This window comes from Macrobrachium rosenbergii, chromosome 3 (genome assembly GCF_040412425.1).
Source record: "Macrobrachium rosenbergii isolate ZJJX-2024 chromosome 3, ASM4041242v1, whole genome shotgun sequence".
Classification (NCBI taxonomy): domain Eukaryota; kingdom Metazoa; phylum Arthropoda; class Malacostraca; order Decapoda; family Palaemonidae; genus Macrobrachium; species Macrobrachium rosenbergii.
Genome location: NC_089743.1, coordinates 552,857 through 576,033, shown reverse-complemented (window position 1 = coordinate 576,033; position 23,177 = coordinate 552,857). Strand labels below are relative to the sequence as shown.

Sequence of the window (23,177 nt, the reverse complement as noted above, 5' to 3'; positions counted from 1 at the left end):
CTGCACACAGAGCACTTCACAGACACATCCTACCCGCACGATCGCCACTTCAGAGTTTTCAATAGTGAAATGTTGATTTAAAACATACATTAATGCAACATTCTTCATGAGTTTTGTCTTGGTTATTGGCAAACATTTACTGTATAACTATACGCATGTTTATAGTTATAGTTTTAACCCTTTCCTATCGGTTTAGTTATCACATCACTGAGGGTACATGAGCCCCAATGTATCTGGGAGCGCTCGATAGTGCGAAAAAATAATTATTTAGAAAATTCAGCAAAAATAGAAATTTTATGCCAACAACGTTCATTTTGCTGTCCTTTTTTTCTAAATGTTTATATTTCATGGTGGAATAGTCAGAATAAGAGTCCCAGCCCTCTAAATATGAAAAAATGTGAGTTATTTAACGAAAAAAAAAATTCTTATTTTTATATTTTTGTTCGTAACCCAAAAACTATGAAAGTCAGATGAATGAATTATTTTTTATGAGAAAGCCAACAAAACTCCCTAAATATTGACATATAAAACAATGGAAAACGAATAAGTCCAGTTGGTGAAAAAATTGATAGAAAAGAGGGTGAGACAGAGCGCTCTGCCCGGCCTATGGTGAAATTATCGCTAGAAAAAATTTTTTTTAAGAGCCCTATCTCGTTATTTTTCATAGAAATTACTTTGTAAATATACGAAAATGTAGAGGAAAAGTTGAAGAATAAAGGGAGAGTTAAGAAAAATGGCTTTGGTAATGGCAACAGTTCCATTTGGCGTTATAAGTTGATCAAAACGAAAAAAAAATTTACTGTTGTCAACATTATCGTTCATAGCTCAAAAAATAACAGTTAGGCAAATGAATTATTTTTATGAAAAAGCCAACACAATTCTCTAAATATTGACATATAAAACAATGAAAAATGAATAAGTCCAGTTGGTGAAAAATTGATAGAAAATAGGGTAAGAAACAGAGCGCTCTGCCCAGCGTATGGTGAGAATTATCGCAAAAAAATTTTTTTGAAGAACCCTATCTCCGATATTTTTTCATAGAAATTACTTTGTAAATATACGAAAATGTAGAGGAAAAGTTGAAGAATAAAGGGAGAGTTAAGAAAAATGGCTTTGGTAATGGCAACAGTATCATTTTGACGTTATAAGTTGATCAACGAAAAAAAAAGTTACCGTTGTCAACATTATTGTTCGTAGCTCAAAAATAACAGTTAGGCAAATGACTTATTTTTTATGAGAAAGCCAAGAAAATTCTCTAAATATCGACATATAAAAGAATGAAAAATGAATAAGTCCAGTTGGTGAAAAATTGATAGAAAATAGGGTAAGAAACAGAGCGCGCTGCCCGGCATACGGTGGGAATTATCGCTAGACATTTTTTTTTTAAGAACCCTAGCTCGGATATTTTTCATAGAAATTACTTTGTAAATATACAAAAATGTAGAGGAAAGGTTGAGGAATAAAGTGAGAGCCAAGAAAAATGGCTTTGGTAACGGCAACAGTTTCATTTTGACGTTATAAGCTGTTCGAAACGAAAAAAAATGTTACCGTTGTCAGCATTATCGTACGTAGCTCAAAAGCTATAACAGTTAGGCGAATGAATTATTTTTTATGAGAAAGCGAACAAAATTCTCTAAATATCGATATATATAATAATGAAAATTGAGATTCAGAGCCCTGCCTAAAATCCAGACGTCTCTTATGTGATGCACTAACGCGTTTTCCGCTAGTTTTACCGTAAAAACTTTGCGAAAGCATGTTGGAAACCGTTCTCGATTGACGTTACTGTATGTAAACAGCCACACATGTTTACCCAACTTCGTACGCATGGTCTCTGACAGAAGTGTAGCCTGTCAGGCCTGCGTGGGTGGGATCAGCTGATGTCATTGTGAGAATTTTACTACGCCATGGATTTGCGCATGCACAGTAGAGGAACTTAAAAATTTATAGAAAAGAGGGTACTTTGTTTCCAATAATGTAATCCTACATTTTATAAAAAAAAAAAGATACGAGAGAGAAGCGTGGGTAGGATCAGCTGATTTCATTGTGAGAAATTTACTATGCCAGGGATTTGTGCATGCGCAGTATAGGAACTGCTTGCCTGGCTTATTGATGCCTGAGTTACATGGTCCAAGGTATGCTTTAGCCTATGGAAACCACTAACTGTCCGAAAATAAAAAAAATTTACCCCTACCACACGTACGAAAAATGTCGGTAAATTTTACGTAAAATTACGTCAGTCAGAAAAGAACGGGGGTAGGGGGGTATTGCGTCAATTGGACAGGAAAGTGTTAACTGGGTATCATACTTATGTATTTACAGTACAAAGAAAAAATATTGCATCACTGTTGATGTATTCCATTTCACTGATAAAGTTTTCAGTTCATCTCAATGTTTGTAAATTACCATACATTTACATCCTTGTTTCATATGCTTCGATGGTAAGCCAGTGATAAAAGTGCCCAAAATAAAATCATTTTACCTTATATCAGTTGACTTGCATGAACATCACACCATCATAATTCAGTACATATTGGAAGATACTTTACCATTACTGAACTTTAGTGTGATCTCAACCGATTTTTGTTTGATCATAATGTTACAAAACATTTTTACGATGTTTGCGTATTCTGTGGAGGATATACATTTGGATATATTTATGTTTTTACATTTAATGTTTTTTTTTTTTATTTTAAGATTGGTTATAACCTCATAGTTTTGCATGCTCTTTTAGACTTGACTTGCAATTTGCAAGGGAATCTTGGTAGGGGTTTTGAGTGCAGAGTAATTCAGATAGGTCTTAATGCTGCTTTGGATTTAGTAAATCACACCCCATATTTATAAACTTCAGAATCTTGGATTGGGTGGATATGTTTTAGGATTACTTCAAGATTTCCTTACAGGTAGGCAGCTGTGAGTTACTGTGGACGGGATCTTTAATGAACCAAGACCTATTTTGTCTGGAGTTTCACAGGGTAGTGTTCTTTGTCCACTGTTATTTTTAGTGTATACAAGTGATATGGTATTTGGTCTGGAAAACAAGATTGTTCAGTATGCCGATGATGCAACAGTAGTGGGTGTACTAGTCTTCATTTATGAGAAGTGAAGCTGCCCTCAGCCTCAGTAGGGACATGGACAGGATGAGTGAGTAGTGTAGTCGGTGGGGTATGAGGCTGAACTCCAGTAAAACGAAAACACCATTGATTAGCAGATCTCGTACAATTTCCTGCCCCATCCTCCCTTTCCAATAGATGGAACTTTGCTGATTGAGTGTGAAGCTTTACCTATTCTAGGTGGGACTTTTGACACATCTAACTTTTGGGAAATGTAATGAAAGTTTCAGCAAATGCCGCATGAAAGTTATTGTTGGGAAGGCTTCATATATTTATAACAGTGATAAAATCAGTGCAACCTGTTTTAGGTCATTTGTGGTTCCTTTAATAGAATACTGTTCTCCAGTATGGATTTCTGCTTCTGCTAGAAATTTATCTCTTAGAGTGGTTCGTGGTGGTAGTTTTCTGTTTCCTAATAGTAGCAGTTATGACTGGAACCATTGACAGATGGTCTCTTTGTTTGTCACTTTTTCTTAAGTTCTATTTCAACAGAGATCTTTCACGTTCACAATTGATCCGTGATCCGCTTTACCTGCTGAGAGCAAGCAGGTTCACTGAACATCAGTACCAATACGCAGTAAATGTGCATCGCTGTCAAACTTCTCAGTTCCAGAGGTCCTTTATTCCTCACACTGGTGGACTGTGGAACAGTCTCCCAGAGGATGTTGTGCAGTTGGAACTAAAGAAGTTCAAGCGAAGATGCAGTGCATTACTACCCAAATACTATTTGCCTTGCATATTAATATTTTATTAATATAATTAATTTTTTTAATAAGTGGGATCTCCTCTTTATGTATTTTCCCTTCACCTTCTCTTACTTCATCCTAATGAACACCATATTTTTTGGAAGCTTGAATTTCAAGTCAGTGGCCCCTCTGGGCTTTTTCCATATGAATAGGTTTCATCTTCTGACTAATAATAATAATAATAATAATAATAATATAATAATAATAATCTTGCAAAATCATGAAAACTATCAACAAACTTTCCCATTGCCTCTCTTGTTACCCGAACATTATGCAAACTGAATCTTTTGAACCATCCAGTACTTGCGACGAATTGTTGTTGATAGTTATCACCTGCACGTTCCTTAAGGGTCTGAAACAGACTTGTAGCTTTTGCTTGGACGGTAATAAGGCTTATGGTGTTCGTTTTTTAATTTGGTCTTTTATCCACAATATTAATAACTTCCATTTTTGGCTTGGTCCTTGCCTTTTAACAGCTTCATGTATTCATTATTGATTCTTAAGAGTGGTCGGCAAAGTTGAATGTGGAAGTTTTAGGTCACATGCTATCGTGCTTATTCTTTTCCTTCCTTCATGTTGATTAATCACGTTCAGTTTTAATTCCAAGTAGATAGCCTTTGTTGCTTTTTTGGCTGGCTGAATTGTTGATAGTGAAAGTGTCCTTTCTATCAACATACTGTTGGTTAATAAAAACTTTTTAAACAGTAGATGAAGTGCAAGTGACAGCTATTGTTCTCAGGACTAATACTAGCATAAGACAGTGTTGAAAGATAGAAATGAAAGCAGGAGACGTGTGCTTGTACATGTGTGTAAGCAGGCCACAGACTATCAAACACGTTTGATTGGGCACTGATGGAGACTGCAGCTGGTGAACAATTAAATGGTAGTATGCATCTGAGATCTTCGACATAAACATTATAGATGGAGGAATATCAAGCTGTTAGTCAGTCCATACAACTTAGCCACACATTCTTTAATTGTTTAATTGTATGGTCATAGGCCTTGCTGGATATACAAGTTTGATAGTGTGTCTGGACTGCATTGCATGCATTGCTGGGACTGCTGCCCTTAAGGGCTGCCTGCTTCATGGTATTTGTAAATATTTATAATTTTTTAAAAGTATTTTTCTTATTTTCATAATTTTAATTTTAGCTACTGTTGTAAATGCAGATTGTCGTAAGTTGCTCCTGTTGTAAGACGACACCTTTCTGCATATCTATTTTGTGTGTGTTTGCTTTCATTTTCACATCTAGCAGTCCAGTTTGAAACTTTTATACTCTGTACCTCTCATACAAATAAAATCCTTTGGTGAGCTGTATGAAAGTAAAAGTGGGACTTCATGGTTTACAGTAATAATAATAATAATAATAATAATAATAATAATAATAATAATAATAAGAGTAGGTTAGATAATTATCATGATCATTTGTTTTTCAGACTCCTGTAACAGTTGATACATTGTGGAGAAATGATGATGAAACAAATGCTGTTAGATGTGGCGAAAATGTTAAGGTTAAGCTCCGTGGTGTAGAAGAAGCAGATGTTGCACCCGGATTTGTTATCTGTGATCCAAACAACCCCTGTAAAACTGGACGGATATTTGATGCTCAGGTATGATGTAATGTACTAAGAGTTATTATAAAATAGAATGAATCTGTATTGACATCAGCAGTAGAATTACTTCAGAATGCAACATAAATTATTTGAATTAAAGACATCGTGACAATAATGTTGTAATTGGTTTTGCCATTAACCATCAGTAAATTTTCTTATCCTGTGTTTTGCCTTAATATTGTTAGACAGTTTCTTCACTCATGTAGTGTTTTTTGTATACTAGGGCCTGAATTTCTATCTATCGTAGGGCTTCATCTGTATACTTGATGTTTTTTGGGTCATCTTTTGATTGTGATATTTGCAAACTTTTTGACAAGTTGTTCTGCTGTCTTCATCAAATCTTAGTATATCTGTCATCAAGATCTATTTTCAGGCTCTGGACACCTAATCTAATCTCTTAGCAGTTTGCTGTGTTTTATGACCTCCCCAGTGCACTTCTGTCATAAATCTTTATAGTTTTTAGGAACTCCTGTTCAGTCTCTCCATTTTCTTTGTAAGTGCATGCTTTCTGCATAGTACAGGCCTTATCTACTCATCACACGTTTGATTTACCTCTAGGTTGGATATTCCTTTTTAGTAGTCTTAAAACTCTCTTTGTTCCATGAGGCTGTTGGTGCTATTGTATGTGTAAGGTGATGAAACTTTTGCTTCTTTTAAGGCTTCTACTTCAACCACCACATTGTCCTTATCCTCCTCCTTTCTCTTGAAATTTTCAGGCATAAAAAATTTCTTACCTTGTGTACTTAACAGTTCAGAAAGGGTAAGGAATTTTTTGTGAATTAAATATTTCAGAGAAGTAAGTTGGGAACAAAGAAAGGATGAGGACACCGTCAAGTAGAAAGCCTAGAAGAGGTAAAACCTGGTCACCTTACACAGGTATCAAGTTAATCTACACATCTTTTTCCTAGTACCCACTTAACCACTTTCTTTTCAGTAGGTTTTCCTTTGCTTCCTTTCCATGAATCCTAAGCTGGCATTAAATTTCTTCCTTTCCTCTCCATTTTATTCTATCAGTTTTAAAAATTTCTTCAGCATCTACCTCGGTGCTGTTACCCTACTAAGTTTTACTCAATCTAGCATCTTGTCTATCCCAGATTTACTTTTTTTAAATAGAAAACTGGTTATGGTGTCATTTTTAATCTGAATAGTTGTTCCTCATCAAAATATGATTAACCCTTTCATATCTGTATAGTTATCACATCACTGAGGCACATGAGCCTAGATGTGTCTGGGAGCGCTTCGACAGTGCTAAAAAATAATTATTTCGAAAATTCAGCAAAAATATAAATTTTATGCCAACAACGTTCATTTTGCTGTCCTTTTTTTCTAAATGTTTATATTTTATGGTGGAATAGTCAGAATAAGAGTCCCAGCCCTCTAAATACAAAAAAATGTGAGTTATTGCACGAAAAAAAAAAATCTTTATTTATTTTCATATTTTCGTTCGTAACCCAAAAACTATGAATGTCAGGCGAATGAATTATTTTTTATGAGAAAGCCAACAAAATTCTCTAAATATCGACATATAAAAGAATGGAAAACGAATAAGTCCAGCTGGTGAAAAAATTGATAGAAAAAAGGGGAAGAAACAGAGCGCTCTGCCTCCTATGGTGAGAATTATCGCTAGAAAAAGATTTTTTGAAGAGCCTATCTCGGTTATTTTTCATAGAAATTACTTTGTAAATATACGAAAATGTAGAGGAAAAGTTGAAGAATAATGTGAGAGTCAGAAAAATGGCTTTGGTAACGACAAACAGTTTCATTTGACGTTATAAATTGATTGAAACGAAAAAAATGTTACCGTTGTCAACATTATCGTTCAGTAGCTCAAAAGCTATAAAAGTTAGGCGAATGGATTATTTTTTTGAAAAGCCAACAAAATTCTCTAAATATTGATATATAAAACAATGAAAAACAAATAAGTTCAGTTGGTGAAAAATTTATAGAAAAGAGGGTAAGAAACAGAGCGATTTGCCAGTGATGGTGAGAATTATCGCTAGAAAAAGTTTTTTTGAAGAGCCCTATCTCGGTTATTTTTCATAGAAATTACTTTGTAAATATACGAAAATGTAGAGGAAAAGTTGTAGAATAAAGTGAGAGTCAAGAAAAATGGCTTTGGTAACGGCAACAGTTTCATTTGGCGTTATAATTTGATTGAAACGAAAAAATGTTACTGTTGTCAACATTATCGTTTAAGAGCTCAAAAGCTATAACAGTTAGGCGAATGAATAATTTTTATGAGAAAGCCAATAAAATTCCCTAAATATTGACATATAAAAATGGAAAACAAATAAGTCCAGTTGGTGAAAAAATTGATAGAAAAGAGGGTGAGAAACAGAGCACTCTGCCCGCCTATGGTGAGAATTATCGCAAAGAAAATTTTTTTTTTTGAAGAGCCCTATCTCGGTTATTTTTCATAGAAATTACTTTGTAAATATACGAAAAAGTAGAGGAAAAGTTGAAGAATAAAGGAAAGTCAAGAAAAATGGCTTTGGTAACGGCAACAGTTTCATTTTGACGTTATAAATTGATCGAAGCGAAAAAAATGTTACCGTTGTCAACATTATTGTTAGTAGCTCAAAAACTATAACAGTTAATTCGAATGAATTATTTTTATGAGAAAGCCAAGAAAATTCTCTAAATATCGACATATAAAAAAATGAAAAAACGAATAAGTCCAGTTGGTGAAAAATTGATAGAAAAGTGGGTAAGAAACAGAGCCTTTTTTAGGCATAAGGTGAGAATATATCGCTAGACATTTTTTTGAAGAGCCCTACTTCGGATTTTTTTTCATAGAAATTACTTTTGTAAATATAAAAAATGTAGAGGAAAGGTTGAGGGAATAAAGTGAGAGTCAAGAAAAATGGCTTTGGTAACAGCAACAGTTTCATTTTGACGTTATAATCTGTTGAAACAAACAAAAAAATGTTACCGTTGTCAACATTATCGCTCGTAGCTCAAAAGCTATAACAGTTGGGTGAATGAATTATTTTTTTATGAGAAAGCCAACAAAATTCTCTAAATATCGATATATATGATAATGAAAAATGAGATTCAGAGCCCTGCCTAAAAATCCAGACATCTCTTATGTGATGCACTAACAAATTTCCGCTAGTTTTACCAGAAAAACTTTGCGAAAGCATGTTGGAAACTGTTCTCGATTGGCGTCGCTGTATGTAAACAGCCACACGTGTTTACCCAGCCTAAAATGCATGGTCTCTGACAGAAGTGTGGCCTGTCAGGCCTGCGTGGGTGCGATCAGCTGATGTCATTGTGAGAATTTTACTACGCCATGGATTTGCCCATGCGCAGTAGAGGAACTAAAAAATTTATAGAAAATAGAGGATACCAAACAGAGTGTTTCCAATAATGTAATCCTAAATTTTATAAAAAAAAATGTAAGATACGAGAGAAAACGTGGGTAGGATCAGCTGATTTCATTGTGGGAAATTTACTATGCCAGGGAATTGCGCATGCGCAGTATAGGCACTGCTTGCCTGGCGTATCGATGCCTGAGTTACACGGTCCAAGGTATGCTTTAGCCTATGGAAACCACCAACTGTCCGAAAATAAAAAAAAATTTGCCCCTACCACACGTCACGAAAAATGTCGGTAAATTTTACGTACAATTACGCTCAGTCAGACAAGAAGGGGGGTAGGGGGTTATTGCGTAATATGACGTCAATTGGGCAGGAAAGGGTTAAAAAGCAATAAAGTCTAAATGACAGCTTTATGTTAGTGGATAAAGAGAATTAATTATACAAAAAATGAAGTCTAAATGATGGCTTTATGTTATTGGATAAAGAGAATTCTGTAATTTTCCACGAAAAAATAATTTTTGAAATGGTTAATACTTCTCTATTATGGTAGCTATGAAGTCATGTGTCAGCAGGAGGATGACTGAGTATAAACACAAAACTTTTTACTTAGATGATCATATTCTGTTGTCAATTAACACCCTCCCTTTCAGGGTGATCTGTGGTTCTGTCATCTTAATGTTTTCAGGTTTGTATCTGTTGTTGTGATATGTGGAGTGGTGGACAGTGTTGTTTATTTAAATTTTGTTGCTGAACTGGATCTTTTTGGTTTGTATTGGATTGGCTTTGTTGACCATTTAGGATGTCTGCCAAAGGAGACATTGATAAATCCTTTATAGAATTTGTAAGGTAAGTGCCATACAATGGTTGTTCATCCAGTGAGTGATGTAGTTTGTTAATTGGCATGTTGGTGTCATGAATAGTTATTTGAAATGTAAGAAGAGGCAAGCTGATAGATTAGGAAACCTCAGCCATAATAGTAAGCAATAAGAGTGAGACCCTTTTTTAGTGTTCATGATCAGTTGGATAGTTGCTCTCCTCATCTTTCTCCTTTGTATAACAATCCTTCTCCTTCTCAGGGTAAATCTCCCCACACAGTTCAAGATATGAGGATTGGAAAGTTGGAATCAGATGTAGCTAGTCTTAGGGCTACAGTGAAAATATTTATGTTATTTACAACAGCTGGTTAAGTTCATTGCCCTCCCATTTTAATCATTTGGGTTTCCTCCTGTGGCAGAGATAGAGCCAATGCCCTCTTAAGTTAGCTATACCTTGGTCATGCCCTGTGACTCTCTTCCTACTGGAGATGCAGGGTATGTTGAAGAGAAAGTTAAGTATACCTTAGTTTTACCAGACCACTGAGCTGATTAACAGCTCTCCTAGGGCTGGCCAGAAGGATTAGACTTATTTTACGTGGCTAAGAACCAATTGGTTACTTAGCAACGGGACCTACAGCTTATTGTGGAATCCGAACCACATTGTAGCGAGTAATGGATTTCTATCACCGGAAATAAATTCATCTAACTCTTCATTAGTCGGCCGGAGACTTGAACTCGCTCCTAGTGAGTGCTAGCCCACAACTCTATCGACTCACCCAACGAAGAGCTATGTTGAAGTGGTATGTGCCTGTTGTCATCTTCTTCTGATCAACCTGGCAGGAGTTGAGTGCAGGTTGGTGCTAGATAATTGGATGATTTGCATAGTAGGTTAAGTATAGTGCAGCTGGATTGATTGTTGGTGTCATAGGTAAAGAGCAGCGAGCTGCTTCTAGGTCCTATGCCTTCCAGGAGTCCACAAACTCTTATAGTCCCTATCTGGGATAGCCTTTCTCACTGGTTAAAGGCGCTTCAATGGCACCACGGTTTTCCTCTTTTGGCAGTTTTGCCAACACATCTTTGTGTTGGGTGTCTGATGTTGTGGTTTCTTCAGGTATTAAAGTTATCTGTTATGATTGCAATTATTCCCTTTGGTCTCCTCCTCCTCTTCTCACAAGCACTTGAGGTGAGTTCTGCCACTGCCTAAGCCCGCATATTCTCCAGTATTCTCCAGTATTTCTCCTAGGGAGAAATACTGGTTTTATATGAGTCACTTACCAAGTAATTTCATAGCTATTGGTTCCATAACCTACAGCAGCTTAAAAATTCAAAATTCGCCTGGTGGCGCTGTTATCCTTAGTGTGTAGGTGACAAAGTCCCGCTCACCATCTGGGACTCTAGGAAACAACCCAGTGGAGAGCTCAGTTCGTTTTCTGCCGGCTTCCAGTTAACATCTGAAGTTTTCACGCAGCTGCTTCTTCGCTTTTCGGCTTTTACTTTGCACAAATTTGGTGAAGTATTCAGAATTTTTGCTTTGTGGCTTGCTACCATTGTTGAATTGTTAATCGAGTTAACTTTAGGTTATTTAGTTAATGATGTCAGATTCCAGTTCATCTAGTGTTCGCTTTTGTTCTGAGGGTTGTAGAACTAAGGTAACTAAGCTTTCATATGATTCTTATACAAAATGCATTAAGTGTAGGGGGCAAGAATGTAGTAAGGATAATGCTTGCATAGTGTCAGGATTGGGAGGATAAGATGGAAAACCTTGAAATCTCATCTAGTGAAATTAGAAAGAGATAAGAAGAGGAAAGCAGCCTTTAGGGCTGAAAGTAGGGCCAATGCAGATTCCATTCCTTTGGAAAATGTAGGGGATGACAGAACTACCACCCCTCCAATTCCTCCTCCTCCTATCCTAAATCCTCCTACTTTATCATCTACTCCAGTTCCAGGTTTCCATGATTCCACTCGTAGTGCCATTGCCAGCCTCAAATCTAGGTTCAATCGGAAATTTAGTGTATTATCTAGTACTATTATGGAAATGGGATCAGCTATTAAATCTCTAACGGAGAAAAATGTAAGTATTGATAGTGCAGTGAGAAGTGAGAGTGTTATGAATATTGAGGAGGTGGCTGTCCGTCCCATCAGTGCTCCCAGATGAAGGTCACTGTCCTGCTCCCCCACACCGGGGAGAAGACATACCAGAGGTCCGAGGGAGGCTGGCAGGGTTTGCCCACGGGCAGTCGCTCCCTCTGTTGAGCCTGTTGTGCATTCCGTGGCTTGGACCAAATGCCTTTGGAAAGGCGTTCCTATGCATCAAATTTCCTCTGATTCAGAATCTTCCAGTGCGCACAAGAAGCCATATCGCTGCTTTACTTCTTTGCGCCCTCTCAAGTGACATGCGGATATTAGTGACTCTTCTCCTCTGGCTGTCAAGAGGCACAGGGAGACTAGCCCACAACCTTCCTGCAGTTTTCAGGTCCAGCCTGATTCTCCTGCTCATTGTTGTCATTTCTTCAGAGATAGTCCTGAGCGCTATAAGCGTTCTAAGCGCCCGACTTCTTCCGAACGCCAAGCGCCCACCAACTCATGCCAGACTGTCGCTGATGAGTGCCCGCCGTCCGCCGCCTTGCGCCAGAGTACTGCTGATGAGCGCCCTTCGCCCGCCGCTCATGCCAGAATACCACTGATGAGCGCCCGGTGCCTGCTGTCTCGCGCCAGACTTCCGCTCTAGAGCCGAACTCCCAGCCTCTGATTCTGGAGCCCATGCACCTTCTTCTGTTATTCTGTCTTCCTCATTGGTCCAGGAAGATTAGATTCTTTAGCCCCACTCAAGCACCGCTTATGGGTTTTTTGAAGAAATCCTCTTCTGCTCCAGAGTCCAAGGATAAATCATTGTCTCCTATCTCTTTGGAGGAGATTGTTCAGTATACGGTTCCCTCTTCTTCTTACTTGTCTCTTTTGCGTTTCCTCCTGGATAATTTCCCTGATTTCTTCGTGCCTGCTTCGCCTACTTCTCCAGCTTCTACCTTCCTCATGGAAAAGCATTCGTCTGAAGGTACCAGGTTACCCAAGCTAGTTTTTTCCTCCTCCTCGTAGAAAACTGTCGAAGTTCATGCCTGGGTGGCTGCTAAGAGAGAACAGGACAAAGCAACTTTCGCTTTGAAGATGAGATCCTCTTACTATGCTACCGGGGAAGCTCCTTCCTTAGGAGTTCCTGCCTCCTCCCAAGGGAACTTCTCTGGTCTGGTGGATTCATCTCGTAGGACGGCCTTTTTGTCGGCCAAGATTATGTTTTCCTCAGGTGAACCGGACCACCTTATCAAGAATGTATTTAAGGTGTTTTAGATATTTAGTTTCCTCGATTGGGCCATTGGGGCACTAGCGAGGGAGATTGAAGACTGTTCAGATCTAGCTGAAGATTTTGCCTCCGATTGGCTAGGAGTTCTTTCATTCTCAGACAGAGCAATTAGAGATGTCTCTTTAGAACTCACCTCCCTATTTTCTATGGGCATCCTGAAGAAGAGGGAGCTCTGGTGTTTGTTTTCCTCAAAAGGAGTCTTGCCGACTCAGAAATCAGCTCTACTTTTCGCTCCTTTAGACAAGTCTCACCTCTTTCCTCAACACACAGAGAAGGAGATTCTTTCGGACTTGCAGAGTAAGTCCACCTCTGACTTGTTGGCACAGTCCACTAAGATGTCCTAAGGGGCCTGTGCCTTCCGCATCAAGATCATTCTCCCCTCTTCAGTCAACCCTTTCATGGAGGGAGAGCTAAGACCCAGCCTTGACGTAGATCAAACTTGCGATCTCCTATGAAGTCCACTAAGAGGTCTTCCTTCAAATCCAACCCCAAGAAGTACTCTGCGCCCAGGTGGGAACCAGACTTCTACTTTATTGGAAAGAATGGGAGAGCAGAGGAGCAGACTCCTGGGTATTCAAGGTTCTCAAGGAGGGCTGCTCCATTCCTTTCATAAAGACTCCTCCTTTAGTTACATCTCCAATCGCCTTGACAGCGTATTCAAAAGGTTCCATGAAGTTTTTGGCCCTCTCTCAAGAAGTCGAATCCCTTCTTTCCAAAGGAGCAGTGGAAGAAGTGCTAGATCCCTACTCAGAGGGTTTCTACAATCGCCTTTTTCGTGGTTCTGAAGGCCTCGGGGGGCTGGAGGCCCGTTCTGGATGTCAGCACCTTGATTGTGTTTGTACTGAAGACAAAGTTTCATATGGAGACCATTCACTCAGTCATGTCCTCAGTACAACAGGGGGACTGGATGGTCACCCTGGATATGCATGATGCGTGTTTTCACATCCCTGTTCATCCAGACTCACGAAAATTCTATGCTTCGTTTTTCAGGACAGGATACTACAGTTCTGAGCCCTGTGCTTTGGCTTATCGACGGCTCCTCAAGTTTTCACACAAATCCTTGCTCCTCTGGGGAATTGGCTTCACCTTCTGGGAATGAACATCAACTTATGTCTAGACAGTTGGCTTCTCTGCCTGTCATCGGAGGAAAAGTGCGCGGAGGACTTGACAAGAACTCTTAACCAGACATAGGAATTAGGCATTCTCATAAACAAAAAGAAATCCCTTCTGACACCGACTCAGGAGATTCCCTATTTAGGGATGATACCGAGCTCTCAGACTTTTTGGGCTTTTCTGACCCCCCAAAAGATTCGAGAACTGCCTTCAGACTGTCAGTCAGTTCCTTGCTCTTCCTTCCCGCTCGGCAGTGAAGTGGATGATTCTTCTGGGAACCCTTGCTTCAGTAGAGCAGTTTGTAAATCTAGGCAGACTGCACATGAGACCCCTTCAGTTTTTCCTCAAAGCGAATTGGTGCAGAAAAACCCAACCAGACTCTTTCATCTTCCCGATTACGTTGGAAATCAAAGAGGATCCCTGGTGGTGGTCATGCGGAGAAAGACTTCAGGAAGGGAAGTCTCTTCTCCCAGTGCGCCCAGACCTTCTATTTTATTCAGATGCCTCTGACCTAGACTAGGGCACCCTTCTGGACGGCCGGGAAGTCTCCAGAACATGGACTACGGTACAACAGAATTCTTGCATCAATGTAAAGGAACTGAGAGCAATTCACTTGGGCCTTCGTCCTTCTCGAATCTGGTCCATGGCAAGAAGATTGTAGTACACGGACAACACCACGGCTCTTGCTTACATTCACAAACAAGGGGGCACTCATTCCTTCTCTCTGCACAAGACGGCAAGGGATCTCCTGTGGGCAGAGAAGAACCAAGTCTCTCTTGTCACCCAGTTCATTCAAGGGAGAATGAACGTGATTGAATAGACCTTAGACCCGATAGTCTGCGACAACCTGTGGAAACTGTGTGGCAAACCCATCGGGTCTGCGACAACCTGTGGAAACTGTGTGGCAAACCCACAGTGGATCTTGCCACAACGTCAAGTGACCGCCATCTTCCTCTCTCTTGCTCTCCGGTCCCGGATCCTCAAGCATGGACCACGGATGCCATGCTTTTGGACTGGACAGACATAGATGTGTATGCCTTCCCTCCTTTCGGAATGATCAGGAAAAGTAATCAACAAGCTGTCGACGTATCAGAACACCCCCATGATCCTTGGAGCCCCATTTTAGCTGAACAAGAATGGTTTCCAGACTTGATTCGACTCCTGGTAGACTACCCAAGACTCCTTCCACAAAAACGGTCTTTGCTCAGACAACCCCACTTTCTCAGGATCCACCAAGGGTTATCCACTCTGGCCCTGACAGGCTTCAGACTGTCAAGCGCCTTGTCAGAGCAAAAGGGTTTTCGAGACAGGCTGTAGAGGCAATTGCGAAATGCAGACGAGCTTCTTCTACAAAGCTCTACCAATCAAAATGGGCAGTCTTCAGAAGGTGGTGTAGCCGCCATAACGTTTCTTCTTCCGAGACATCTATAAGCCAAATAGCTGACTTTTTGGTATTCCTAGAGTCTGTGAGGAAGCTATCGACCTCTACCGTCAAAGGGTATAGGTCGATGCTCAGCTCAGTTTTTAAGCACAGAGGAATGGATCTGTCTTCTAATTAAGATATCACCGACTCGATCAAATCCTTTGATACGTCCAAGAAAAGAAAGTTCTTCCAAGGTCTCTTGGAACTTAGACGTTTATTGAAGTGGCTTTTAGGTCCTCAATTCAAACCTCTTCATTCTGTTTCCCTCAGGAATCTCACGAAAAAGACTGTTTTTAGTGGCGCTCGCTACTGCCAAACGTATTAGTGAGTTACAGGCAATAGACAAGAGAATAGGTTTTGCACAAGAGGACGTAGTCTGCTCTCTTTCTCTTGGTTTCCTTGCAAAGAATGGGGACCCTTCTAAACCCTGGCCTGGATCCTTCATCATCAAGAACCTTATGGATATCTTAGGACCTGAGGAAGAAGAAAGTAAGGTGCCTCAGGTACTATCTTCGGAGGATGGAAAAGATGAGAGGACCTTCGAGCAACCTCTGGTGCTCTGTAAGAAACCCAGTTCATCGGCTCTCCAAGAATGCCATATCCTTTTTTCTGAGAGAATTAATATTAGAAACCCACTCTCAGATCCAGGAAGAAGTCTTTCTATTACTTAAGGTTAAGGCTCATGAAATTAGGGCAGTCGCAACTTCCCTCGCTTTTAAACACAACTTGTCTCTTTCCTCAGTCCTGCAGTCGATGTTCTGGAGATGCAAGTCCATATTCGCCTCACACTACCTCAAGGACATAGAAACCGTGTTTGAAAATTGTAGCACTTTAGGACCTTTATCCGTGGCTGGCATGGTGCTGGGAGGGGAAGTATAGGGAATCTGTCTGTTCCTTTGCTATCCACTCACCTTGACTAAAGGTTTTGAGTTGATGGGAAGCCGGGGGTTACACTGTACCTGGAGTACCCACCAGTTCGTACTTTATTTTTGATAATGGTTGGGTTATGGTTTTATTCTGTGGTGTAGGTGATAGTGTTGTCATTTTGTATTCTGGTCTTTGCCCAGGGCAAGGGCATCTGTTAAAACTTTGTCAGCATACGGAGTACTTCCTCTGCTTCAAAGTTCCCACTAATGTAGTGGTGACCCTTGGCTATACTGCCACATTCACTACAAGTTGAGAGAAGTGCCGACCCGAGACAGTACCTACCTGCAGCAGCTCTCTCAACAGGTAAGGAAACAACAAACATTTATTCAATGTTAGCAACCTTTCTGTTTCAAATTCATTACTTACTTAATGTTTTGGAGTAGAATATGTCCATGCTCTTTCCCACCTCCTAACAATGTGGAATCAGCTATGTAATTACTTGGTAAGTTACTTACAGTATCTAAAAATGACATTTTTATGATACTTACCAAGTAATTACATGATTACAGCCTGCCCTCCTCCCCTTGCATGGACATTAGAGCATAAAACAAATTTAGCTCTCCGCTGGGTTGTTTTCTTGAATCCCGGATGGTGGGCAGGACATTGTCACCTACACACTAAAGATAACAGTACCACAGCGTGAGTTTTGAATTTTTAAGCTGCCGTAGGGAACCAATAGCTATGTAATTACTTGGTAAGTATATGTAAAACTTTATTTTATCATAAAAATGTCATGTTTCTTGTTATGGAGCAAGGTTGCCTGTGTCCTGTGCCAGGTTTCTCATTTTAGAGCAAGGTCACCTGTGGTGCAGCACCAAGTTTTTAGCTCTAGAGTGTGGTTGCTTGTGCTACCCCACAAGTGCAAGATGTCCTGCTACTATTTCGCCTTGTTTTTCATGCCATAAGTCTTCATCTCCATCTTTTATGTCAGGCCTTCTGATAAGCATTCAGGGCAGTTTTAGGTTTTTTGTTTGCCTTCAAGATCTCCCAGATTTCAACAGGTGTCGCGACAGTCCACTTATAAGGACCCCTGACCTTTTTGAGACATTCTCAGTCCTTGTCTTTAAATCAGCTTTTGGCTTCTGTGCCAGAGAAGATGGACAGTCATTCACCCAAGGGGATTTGGTCTAAGTATCCCAGAATTTGGGTCTGCAACATGGTTTTTTGATGTTGCTGCCTACTGCTGGGTCTTCTGCTTAACTACGCACCTTCAAGGAAGAACCCTCAGTTTCTGGCACCAAAAGTGGTGTAGCAGCAGAAGTACAGGAGCATGATGAAGCCAATTCTTCTCCTTGTTTGGAGTAAATTTTGCTTCAAAGTTGCTCTTTCATGTCATCTATAAGGAATCCTGAGGTTCCCAAGTTGGGCTCTGGTGGGGAAGAAATCAAATTTCAAATGCTTTTCAGAAATTGCCTTGTCTTTGTGCAGTTATGTCTTCTGATTTTTTCAAGGCTCTGGTATTCCAGGACTGCAGGTCACTTAGGGTGAAACAAGTTTGGAGCCAAGGTCTGAACCCCTAAAATCTCTTAAGCTAGCCATAATAGATTAAACTGCCACAAATTACTCAAGAATGTTTTACTCGAGTTGTCCTCATCCTCTATTCACTTGTTTATGAAGGAATGAGAGCCTTATCATATGAGACTAAACAATCAACAGAGTTGTCTCCCTCCCCTCTTGAGGATTCAAAATTTTCTCTTTATCTCAATAAGGAGAAGGCACTCAGTTGTAACCCCTGTGGAGTTGGAATTTTATACCAAATTGGCTTTGTGTGTAATAGAATCATGTCATTTACTGAAATGGCTGGCTCTACCTCCAGAGAAGCAACAGTTGGGTAATAATCTCATAGACTTTTTGGGGTGTATAAACAAATTTATCCAAGACAGATAGTCTATTCACTCTTTTACCAATTCCATAGCTAAGCAGTGAGAACAGCTTGGCTCCCTCCTAACCCCTTCTTTTTCTGTGGCTTGGAAGGCAGATATAATTGCATAACATCCTTATCCTGCATATAGGGTTCTTCCTACATTAAAAACTTTTTTGATAGCGTAGCCACTGTTTGTCCTCAGAAGAGCTTACAAAGGAAATTGACAGGTGATGAACTGGCTTAGCTCCTAATAAATAAATCCCAACAACCCAGATAAAATTTTGGTCCACAGTATAGTCACAGTTTTTTAACCATCTTTGTTCTGGATATCCATAGAGTTGGGCAATAAAGAACAGGAAACAGCACATGAAGCAATATATGGCTGCAGGATTATTGTGCCTTAGCCAGTAACATCTCAGCATGACCACCACTCATGTCAATAGTGTTACCATCTCAGCATGACCACCACTTATGGCAATAGTGTTTCAGGAAATTTTTATTTCAAGCTAAAGTGTCACGGGTTATCAACTGTTTTCTCTATTCAGGATACCCATTCGGGTCTGGCAATAAAGAACAAGAAACACACGAACCTAGAAATGTATAAACCTTGTGGTTCTACAGTGACTTACCTAATTACGTCAGGTCTGGCTGCAGGATTTTTGTGTGTTCACCGGTTCAGTGATACTGCCTCTAATAACCACTCCGTACACTTGAAGACTTCTTCGAAGTAAACGTTTCCGAAGAAAGTTTACAATGTGCTTACCTTATGGATGTCATGCAACTTAGGAAAGGAGTGAGTGTCTTCCTTTTTATGAGGACCACTAAAGTAATTCTCAACCCATATAGAGAGAGTGGTTTGTTTGTGTTAAGATGTAGGAAAAATGGACTATTTGGTATGTTTGCCATGGCATCTAGGTAAAGCTTAAAAACCGGGCATAACATTTTGTATGAAATACCAAGTTCCTTTATCAGAAAAGGGAATTTCCCCTTTAAAAAGGTCCTCATTATTGTTCAAGAATTATAGGCTAGGAGACAATAGTAAATGACAACTAGGTGTATGAGTGGTGAAATGTTGTCCTTGTGTGAGAGATCCCAGTATTTTCATCAGAGCTACTGTTGCCAAAGCAGTCAAGAAGACTGCCTTTTACAACATAAGAGTTGTAGTTGTATTGGGCCTGTGAATTAAGGGGATGACAGGAGTCTAAGAACCTTATTCAGAGACCAGGTAATAGGAAACCTTGTATGAGCTGACCTTTGCAGTGTAAAAGACTGGAGATCGGAATTAACAATATCTATATTAGAATCAATTCCAAAACTGTAAGGCAAGGGTTCTGCCAATGCTGCCTTGTATGCCATGATTGTTGAAATAGCATGGCACTTGACCTCAAAAGATAATAAAATATAAAACTGTTTTAACAGATTTCTACTGGGCTCTCAGTGTGGAGGTAATCTAACCACTTTTATGGACGGGTATGTCAGCTAGATGAAGTACTTAGTTTTTGCACTAGGTACCTAGCAGTGTTAGGCAAATACTGTAAGCTTCACTGTAGACTTGATTTCAAATTCCATGTGAAGATCACAGCTCAGAAAGGAGGATACACAGGCAACTTCCCCTTCTTTTGTCTGGGAAAGAGCAATAGACAGCAGTGGAATCTACTCTCACTTGTTGTTGAAGAAATGAGGAACCAATGACTGTTTGGCTAATTCGTGGCCACTAAGCAAAGCATTCAGTTGAAGGCTGTTATATTGTTCAAAGCTTTCATATTGTCCTCCATTTGTTGCAGTCTTGTAGGGATGTCTCCTGCTATTGCCTGAATTTCCAGGTTCAGAGAGACATGCACGGGAAGTAGATGGTTCTCGCATGTGTCCACTTCCGAACTGTGTAAGCATGTTAGCAATTATGACTTGAGAGGAGCTCAACATGAACCTAACCTCTTGATATCAGACATTGCAGTCATATTGTCTAGGACGAACAAAATGTGGGTCCATTTTCTAGGTTTCAAATTTCTGAGATGGAAAGACAGCCAATATCCTCAGGAAGCTGGTATGACACTCCCTCAGATCAGGTTACCATCTCCCCAGTAACTGACAATCCTCCCCATAGCCTCCTGAACCTGTCAAGGAGGCATCCGGATATATTATCACTTGTTTGAACGGTGGAGCCAGGTCAGCCTGTTTGCCAGGTCCACGGACAGTGTGTCTTCCCAATCTCAGATGAAGGTGATCGCAATGCCTTTTCCTGGCATGTAAGAGCCAGACTGTTTAAGTCCTACTGTCACAATCTCAGGATTAGATCTACCACGTACCCAAACTGTAACTGGCCCAGACTTGCCATGGACCCAAACTGTAACAGGCCAAGACTTCATTCCAGTTGTCGTATGGAAAAACTGGGCTGTGTAAGGAATCTCAGCTTAAGAAAAAGTGTTGCTGGCTGTAAGGTGGGACTTGTTCTTATTGAGAAATCTTTTGACCAGAGTCTGTCAACTACCACTAAGATTTCGTCAGCACACTTCTCTGGTGACTCCTCAGATTAGCCTATCATCTAGGTAGGCCACCAGTTAGAATCCCTCATCCCTGAGTTCCCATAAAGTAAATAAGTTATATATAAAAATTTATGCAAACAATATTTTTGTTCAGATTTGACAGGTCAAGGACCACCCTTCGTATGGAGGATTGCTTCTTGGGAATGCTGAAGAGTGGTGGCAAATAAAGCCATCTTTCTCTCTGGTCCCTTTAAAAGGGGCTCTGTTTTTTGGGAAAAAAACTACTTTAGAGGAGGTGGAGGGTGAGACCATCTCTACTCTAGTCTATTGAAAATTATGCTGTCCCCCCAAGGGGAGGACTCCACTGCAAGATTTGCTGTAGAAGACAACCTCAACCATGCAAGTCCTGTGGATCTCCACTGCTTCCCTTCCTTTTAATACGCAGTCCAGGAGCTGATTTTTATTTTCCCCTAGTAGGCATGTACTGTCCGTTTTGAAAGGGGTGCTGATGCTATTATTGTCCTTTTGTTGTTGGAGGGGTCCTTTAGTAGTGACTGGAGGCTTGTAGGGCTCTTGACTTACACCAAGCTTTCTTAGACTAAGGAAGACACTCAATGGTATTGTTTCCCGGATGCCCCTTTTTCAAGAAAAAATATGTTGTGCAATTCTGTAGTTAGACTTGTTCAGTGAGTTTTGCAACAACAGATTCTTCAAAAAGGGTTCCAACAGATAGGGCAAGAAAGCAGTAGGGAGGTTACATTGGGGAGCGAAATGCTGGAGCCCACTAATGCTTCCTTTCAAGCAATTATGCACTCAGAGTGGTAGAGTGCTCCTAGTAGGGTCCACATAAATGTTTTGGTTACTTCATTGAACATTGTTGTGGAAGACTCGGGAAGATATTTAATAGGTCAAGCCCAGCATAAAATTCAGCCATGGCTTTCCTGAGATTTTTCTCGCAGGGGTCCCATATTGTTGGGTAGCCATGTGCAGTGGGAGCTTTTTCCTTTCATCAGGAAGGATAAATGTTGCTCACTCCTTTGTAGCACTATCAGATACTGGGATGATGGAGACAAATGGCTCTGTCATGAACTCTCGTTTCCCAGTGATCACAAAATTCTGAAATTCCATCTTCACATGATTGATTGATTGTTTCAAAAGTTAAGAGGCAGAAAGCTGATGCCTCCTAGAGAGGTTATTGGTTATGTAAAATTATTGTTGTACTGTATGTTCCATTGAACTGGAGAAAAGTAGTTTCTATGTTTGCTTCTATTTGGCTTTCACTACTATATTAGGATAACCGTCTCCTACAACGTTTCCTGAATTCCTTGAAGGAGGGACCAAGTGCCATTTAGTATTGGGACAGGCCTCCTTGTCCTGAAATTCTATATACTCAACCTCAATCAGTTTTCTTTTCATTAATGAGGTATTTTCCATCTGGTGAAAGGATGCACATTTGTCTCTCCTGCCAAGGGTTATCAGTATCACTCTCAGCAGATATTGGTGCCCATACTACGTTATTATATGAAGGTTTTTTTTGTCCGACTTAGTCTTATTATTTTTATGAGTTGGAGTTCTGGAAGAGAAATGGGCCTCATCTGTAGGCTTTAAATTTTCCATAAATAAAACTGAAGCAATCTTGTTTTATAAAAATAAAAAGTGGAAAAAGATGAAGAATTAGATTTATAAATCAGAAACCATAGTACAGTGCTCCCCACTTAATGTGGGGATAGGTTCCAGAACCCACTGCAGAAATGCAAAAATCCCTTCTAAAAATGCTTATAATTGGCTCACAACTGCCAAATACTGTGTACCATTTAACCATTAAGGGATGGGCTAAATATACATTAAACACACCCTCAGACTGGCCAAACTTTAAGGTTGGCCAATTTAAGAAAAAAAAACAAGGGAAAGAGAAGATTATGCAAATGCACTTGGTGTAAGAAAAAAATTCTAAACATTTTTCCCTACCTTCCAGGGGAAGTTGAAAGTGACTATTTACAACCCTCTGTGGGGTCTCTTTTACACGGCATTCGTAAGAATGTGCTAATTTTACCAAAGTTACACAAGTTTTTTCTAATTTCATTTTTTGTAAAATTATAATTACAGCTCACACAATATCATAACAGATGAGAACTAAAATCCTTAACAAATTCTGAGTATATTTTTTGTAAAATATTTACGAGATTTTCTGAGATGGGGAGATGCAGTAATTTTTTGAGGAACAGAGGAGGTAGAGGCTCCAGAGGAGGGAAGCAAACACAGGACCGATGACATACATCCTGTGGGCGGGAGGCTGTACCATTTTCGGGCTCGGTGGACCTTCTGTCCCTGGGCTCAGAGTATAGTTTCCAAGGGCCTAGGTTGGAGTTGGACCGACAATCCCCCTCCACCAGTCAAGTTTTAT

The 23,177-nt window shown here is 39.8% G+C and overlaps 1 protein-coding gene across 1 annotated transcript in view; it reads left to right on the top strand.

Annotated features, from left to right (window-relative positions):
- eRF3 (eukaryotic translation release factor 3) overlaps window positions 1–23,177 on the top strand; it is a 252,916-nt gene that overhangs the window by 194,845 nt on the left and 34,894 nt on the right. Inside the window, exon 7 of the mRNA XM_067126266.1 lies at window positions 5,297–5,470. Within this exon, the coding sequence (XP_066982367.1) occupies window positions 5,297–5,470 (174 nt within the window). The remainder of the gene's footprint in view (window positions 1–5,296; window positions 5,471–23,177) is intronic.